At 46.9% G+C, this 7,205-nt stretch overlaps 1 protein-coding gene across 1 annotated transcript; it reads left to right on the top strand.

The window, feature by feature from the left end:
* The first annotated feature begins 4,999 nt into the window (after positions 1 to 4,999).
* LOC123130431 (uncharacterized) lies at positions 5,000 to 6,843 on the top strand. Its single transcript, XM_044550328.1, has 3 exons — positions 5,000 to 5,257; positions 5,866 to 6,039; positions 6,124 to 6,843. The coding sequence occupies exons 2-3, from the start codon at positions 5,875 to 5,877 to the stop codon at positions 6,502 to 6,504; spliced, it is 546 nt and encodes a 181-aa protein (XP_044406263.1). The 5' UTR covers positions 5,000 to 5,257; positions 5,866 to 5,874; the 3' UTR covers positions 6,505 to 6,843.
* Positions 6,844 to 7,205: the final 362 nt, after the last annotated feature.

Genomic DNA, 7,205 nt, shown 5'->3' on the forward strand with positions numbered 1-7,205 from the left:
TAGTCCGGCGGAGGGGTTTTCCTCTTCTTGGACCCCTCGGCCTCCCCTACTGGGGCGGCCTTCCTCTTCTTTCCTCCCCCCGCTGGAGGGGGAGAGGTTTCTTCTTCCTCCTCCTCGTCTTCACGGGAGGAGTGCGTCTCGGACTCGTCGGACGACGAGTCCGACACCACCATATGCCGGGAACTCTTTCGAGTCCCCGTGGCCTTCTTCTTCTTGGCCTTCTTCTCCGGCACCACATAAGGTGCCGGAACCAGCAGCTTCTCTAGGAGAGCAGGGGCTGGGTCTTCGGGCAAGGGAGCCGGACAGTTAATCTGTCCGGACTTCTCCCGCCAATCCTGTCAAAGGTGAGGGAGTTTAGATCCCGCATAGAGTCAAACTATGAAAAAACTTAACATCCTGTAAAAGATGGAAATATCTTACCTCGCCAGCAGGACGCTGCGAGCTGAATCCGCGGTCTTCGGAGGCGGATGTGGGAGCCTCGGCGCCTTTGGTTAGCCCCCTCCAGACATCTTCGTACGTCGTGTCGAAGAGCCTGCTCAGAGTTCGGTGCTGCGCCGGGTTGAACTCCCACAAATTGAAGTCCCGTTCTTGACACGGAAGGATCCGGCGGACGAGCATGACCTGGATTACGTTGACAAGCTTGAGCTGCTTGTTCACCAGGGACTGGATGCATTTTTGCAGTCCGGTCAACTCTTCTTCGTCGCCCCACGACAAGCTCGTCTCCTTCCAGGACGTGAGCCGCGTAGGGGGTCCGGATCGGAATTCAGGGGCTGCGATCCACTTCGGATCGCGTGGCTCGGTGATGTAAAACCACCCTGACTGCCACCCCTTCAAGGTCTCCACAAAGGAGCCCTCGAGCCATAGGACGTTGGCAATTTTGCCCGCCATGGCACCTCCGCACTCCGCCTGGTTGCCGCGCACCACCTTTGGCTTGACGTTGAAGGTCTTGAGCCAGAGGCCGAAATGGGGGCGAATGCAGAGGAAAGCCTCGCACACGACGATAAACGCCGAGATATTGAGGATGAAGTTCGGGGCCAGATCGTGGAAATCTAGGCCATAGTAGAACATGAGCCCGCGGACAAATGGGTGGAGAGGAAAACCCAGTCCGCGGAGGAAGTGGGGAAGAAATACTACCCTCTCATGGGGCCTTGGGGTGGGGAGAAGCTGCCCCTCCTCAGGAAGCCGGTGCGCGATGTCTTTGGACAAGTATCCGGCCTTCCTTAACCTTTTGACATGGCCCTCCGTGACGGAGGAGACCATCCACTTGCCTCCCGCTCCGGACATTGTTGGAGAGGGTTGAGGTAGGAAGTGCGGGCTTGGGCGCTGGAGCTCGGGTGCGCAGAAGATGGATAGGCAAAGGAGGAAGAAGGCGTAGGTAAAAAGGTGGATCCTTATCCCCTTATATGGGCGGATGCGACTATGCGTCCCCACCAGCCTAGTAAAACTCGCTTGCCTCCCAAGCGCCGTGATAAGTGGCGCGGTTGGGTTACCCACGTCCGTATTAACGAGAATCCCGTAAACAAAGGGGACACGATCTCTGCTTTGACAAGACGTGCCAAGGAAACCGCCTCGCAAAACACGCTGAGGTGGAGAAGTGAAAACGATTCGAATAAAGGCTTGGCCGTAGTGTGATGTCACGCTGCGGAATACGTCAGCAGATTAGATTTGTGTTAATATTATTCTCTCTATGGCAATACGTGGAAGCTTATTTTGCAGAGCCGGACACTACTCTTGGTGTTTACAAACTTTTATGAAGAATTTGGAGGAGGAACCCGCCTTGCAATGCCGAAGACAATCTGCGCGCCGGACTCGTCGTCATTGAAGCCTGGTTCAGGGGCTACTGAGGGAGTCCTGGATTAGGGGGTGTTCGGGTAGCCGGACTATACCTTCAGCCGAACTCCAGGACTATGAAGATACAAGATTGAAGACTCCGTCCCGTGTCCGGATGGGACTTTCCTTGGCGTGGAAGGCAAGCTTGGCGATGCGGATATTCAAGATCTCCTACCATTGTAACCGACTTTGTGTAACCCTAACCCTCTCCGGTGTCTATATAAACCGGAGGGTTTTAGTCCGTAGGACAACTTCATCATACAACAATCATACCATAGGCTAGCTTCTAGGGTTTAGCCTCCTTGATCTCGTGGTAGATCTACTCTTGTACTACCCATATCATCAATATTAATCAAGCAGGACGTAGGGTTTTACCTCCATCAAGAGGGCCCGAACCTGGGTAAAACATTGTGTCCCTTGTCTCCTGTTACCATCCGGCCTAGACGCACAGTTTGGGACCCCCTACCCGAGATCCGCCGGTTTTGACACCGACAAATACTTTTATGCTTCGTGGAACTAATGTGATTTGGCAAAAATTGTTGATGATGTGATCAGGAAAAACTGTTAATTGCTATGATCTATTTTGGGAACAACTTATGCTGGTTTTATGTTATGCTACTGTAATCACTGCTATTTATGGTCTTGCTCTTATGAGAATTATGCACTCTAATGATGTTCTTGTTGTTATCATGTTCTTGTTGTTATCATGTTCTTGCTATTATGATAATCTTGTTGTTATCATGTTCTTGTTGTTATGATAATATTGATGTTAAGATTGTTATGATTGTTCAATTTGATGATTCATATGATGGTCTTGCTCTTATGATAATCTTGTTGTTAAGATTGTTATGAATGTTCAATTCGATGATCCATATGATTCATCGATGAAATGAGGGTCAAGGTACCCCTAAGGCCATTTTATTGATGAATCAATGAAATGAGGGTCAAGGTACCCCTAGGGCCATTTGTCGATGAATCGATGAAATGAGGGTCAAGGTACCCCTAGGGCCATTTTGTCGATGAATTGTTGAAATGAGGGTCAAGATACCCCTAGGGCCATTTTGTCGATGAATCGATGAAATGAGGGTCAAGATACCCCTAGGGCCATTTTGTTGATGAATCAATGAAATGAGGGTTAAGGTACCCCTAAGGCCATTTTGTCGATGAATCGATGAAATGAGGGTCAAGATACCCCTAGGGCCATTATGTCGATGAATCGATGAAATGAGAGTCAAGATACCCCTAAGGCCATTTTGTCAATGAATCGATGAAATAAGGGTCAAGGTACCCCTAAGGCCATTTTGTCGATGAATCATTGAAATGAGGGTCAAGATACCCCTAGGGCCATTTTGTCAATGCATCACTGAAATGAGGGTCAAGGTACCCCTAAGGCCATTTTGTCGATGAATCGATGAAATGAGGGTCAAGGTACCCCTAAGGCCATTTTGTCGATGAATCGATGAAATGAGGGTCAAGATACCCCTAGGTTTATGTAGATTAATTATATACTCTGTTTTATCATTTTCTTGAAATTGTTTTGTATGGTGGTTTATTGACTTAGTTAATGCAATTCAGGCACTGCAGTCAACCAGTGGACCATCCTGCTTACCACCGGATGTGGATGCTGAACTAAGGCTTCATGTTGTAAAAAAGCAATACATTATGTTTTATGATGTTGTTGTATCTCATTCAACCCCCTACCCTGAAGCAACTTTGACACTTATCTGAACTTGCTAAATGCAGTCTACAGTGCCAGCAGTTAGTACAGTCTCAGCACCTACATGTGGTTTTGTATCCTCTACTAACATAGCCTCTAAGGTATGTTCATCTTGTTTTTAGAATGACACCTTTCATTTACGAAAGGATATAAGTTGTACGTCATTGTCATTGATAGGGGAAGTCGGCGTCTGAACTGAAAAAGCATTATGCTAGAATCGGTCACTTCCACTATGAAAAGAGGCCAAACTGTTTTGTCAGAGTCATGCAGGACAAGAGGTGCGAAACCGGTTTGGTATTACCCGACGGTGCGGCCTCACTTTTACAGGCCAGCAATCTGAGCTTGCCTAGGTTTATCAATCTGGAGACTAGCACGGGATGTGGTTGGCGTGTTGAGTTGAAGCAAGGAGAAGATGGAATGCTGGAGTTGGCTGCGTTGTGGTGTGCCTTTGCCAAGTTCCATGAACTCAAGGTTGGATGCATGGCTGAATTTGCAGTTGTACACCCTGAGCTCATGAAGAACATCTTCAACTAGGCAGGAATTGAGGTGACATACACACTATGTGGCGATGTGAACTTCTTTACGTCGGATAAGTGAGCCTTCGTCATGTTAGCCTAGGCTGGTAGTACTTGTGTCGTGCTCGCGAGAAGGTTTGCCTTGTCAATGCGTAGAACAAGATGATTTAAGTTGTGTGTCTTTGTGAACTCCTTACGGTTCATTTAAGGCGTTTGTCTGCAGAAATTAAGTATTGTGACTGCTTATGGTTGATTTAAGGTATGTTTTTGCAGAATTTAAGCTTAATCCTGTGGTTGTGCCCTGTAATAATTATTTTCATACTCATCTTATTACTAAAAGGAGGGCTGGCCAGCCCGTGCCCTATGTCATCCACGTTGAATCGACCCTTGTGTTAAAAGTTTAGTGAATTTGTCATGGTGTCAATTATTATCTGAATCTGTCATGTGCCCACTGAAGTTGAAAGGTAACTGGATTTTTTTGGGTAACCTAAAATTGTCCTGGTGTCAATTGATACTAAATGTTTCGGGCTGGCCCAAATTGTCCGGGTGTCAATTTATCCTGGTGTTGAGATAACTGAATTTGCACTTGTGTGAATTGTTAACGGAATGTTGTGCGCACCTACTCGGTTGGCGCTTTAGGAGGTGCATCGTAATATTGGAAAGGTCCGTGGCTATGAGTCGTCTAATCAGCTGGCGTGTCATCCTTATCTGCTGGTCTGGCCGGGCAGGCGTGCTGTCATGCCTTTGTGTCAGGCGCTACAAGTACAGTAAAATAAAAGCCGGATGACCAAGGCCAACTTTTTCACCATGCAGAGCATGCATGTTCCCGATACGCTCCTCTTAATTTGTCGTTTTAATGGGCACTTTGGAAAGTTGGACAGCCCAACTCTCCATAGTCCTGACTATGTGGGCCACACTGCCCTTCTCTCATTATTTATGCGGTTCCGCTCTCCACTCTCCACTCATCCGAAACCCCTTTATCATCATCACTCTCCTCCTCTCCACCACTCCCACACCCACCTCCATTCCGTCAGCCATGGAATCAGCAAAGATCAAAGAAGAAGAAGATTTGGGGAGTTCTATCAGAAGCTTCTAGGATGGGCAGTACCCACGGAGTGAAAGATTGGCGGCGGAGATAGTCGGCAGCAGTCGGCAGCGAGATGTTCAGTCCAGTAGCACCAATGTGCCTCGTACTGTAAGTAATCCGCCCCGTCATTGTTGGTACAACTGATTTGCATACTAGGTTTTCTCAAATCTTCCGTCGTTGCCTGTATTCAAATAGGTAGGTTTAAGGTGGCCATTCCAATCTACTCCCTCCGTTCCGAATTACTTGTCGCACGTATGGATGTATCTAGATGTATTTTAGTTCTAGATACATTCATTTCAGCGACGAGTAATTTGGAACGGAAGCAGTAGGTTGATTTGCATGCGAGGAGGTTTTTTTATGCAGTTGTTCCTTTCAAAACCGCATGGAATTGGTCACATTAGATTAATTTTAGAAGCTACGCTTAATCCTCATCAACAATTGATACAGATCTTCTTACCTTTGGAACGGAACCTTTAGATTCGCCTCCAAGCACATAGAACCGCCAAATTCTAAGCCACTGCACTCTGATGTACTATTTGAAATGAGGCCTATCCCCAATAAGGAACTACCGTAACCACAAAAATGCATGATTACGATATTATAATGGGGGTTTCTAATAGCTACTCACCGCCTAAAGATTCTATCATAATGTACTAAGTTGTATGGTTTGTACTCTAACTAGTCCCATGTTCTTGCGGACTGCTAAATGAATGCAGGAGATTAAAATGGAAATGGAAGAACTGAACCATGCGTTGGCAGCACCGCATGTTTCAACGCTGGCGGAGATGACTGTACAGGGATTCTTGCTAGCGGCTGAACGTGAGAAGAAAAGACAGAGAGATGTTTTGGCAGGTTGTACCAAGCAAGCAAGTGCCGCTCCACCCGCTGTTGTAAGTAACTCGCGTTGTGTTAAGTACAGATGCAACTTATTTGTCGCTGCAACCTACATTCAAAGCTTAATTTCCTCCTTGCAGGATTCATCTCTCCATGGACTTGCATGTTCTCCTGCTGCTCCTGCTGCAGTGCTTCATTGTTCTGCTTCAGCTCGTCATGCTTCACCAGAACTCCCAGAACGACCTCACAACAAGCTGCTGAAGAACCTGTATTCAGACAAGACGGTGGTTGTGGGTATTCTCGGGGCACACAGGAGTGAGTACAGGGGTAGGGTCCGTCCCTTGAAAAGTGGGCATGTTCATGATGTTCATACTCCTAGTCGTTTTATGGTTCAGATAGATTTAGATCAGAATCTTCAATTGTTCGTGCTGCCGAAAGGAGTCGAGAAATTCTTCAAGGGCACAGTCCCTCAGTGCATAAAGTTGCGCACAAGCATCATTGCCACTGGAACGTACATTTGAGCCACTACGAGGAGAAACTGGTCTTCAATAATGCCGAAGCTGGTTGGTGGAAGTTTGCAGATCACCATGATCTCAGGAATGGTGACATCCTCACCTTCACAGTGGTTGATGCGAACAAGCTGGATGTGAAGATCTACATTGCAATGGACTCGATGTAGAAGAATATGGAGTGCCATGAGCACAAATAGTTTGCTATCTTGCCTCGTACATGGTGAAGTGAAGTTTACTGTCAGCAGTGATAAAATGATCTTTTGTGTTCACCACCTGCAATGATTCAGTGATCTTTAGAACTATGTTGGTCTGTTACCTTACCTTTTGGTTTTATCATGAACTATGTTGGTCTGCTACCTTACCTTTTGTTTGTATCATGAGCCTGTCCCTAAATCTATTTAAGAGTCTAACTATATATTCTCATCTTTGGTCAAATGTTTAAGCCTACATCTTGTTTCATACTACCCGCTAATCATTTTCCATAGCACAACCTGTTCTTTCAGACACGCTTAGTTAGAGCATCTTCAGCTAATCATTTTCCATAGCACAACCTGTTCTTTCAGACACGCTTAGTTAGAGCATCTTCAGCCGCATCCCCAACAGGCCCTTTCCAGGCGTTTTTCTCGCGCTGGCGCCCAAAAAACGGCCAAATCGCGCCCCCAGGAGCCCGTTTTTCGCCGGCTTGGGCCGAAATTGACGCCGGCGTAAGG

Source organism: Triticum aestivum, chromosome 6A, assembly GCF_018294505.1.
Source record: "Triticum aestivum cultivar Chinese Spring chromosome 6A, IWGSC CS RefSeq v2.1, whole genome shotgun sequence".
NCBI lineage: Eukaryota > Viridiplantae > Streptophyta > Magnoliopsida > Poales > Poaceae > Triticum > Triticum aestivum.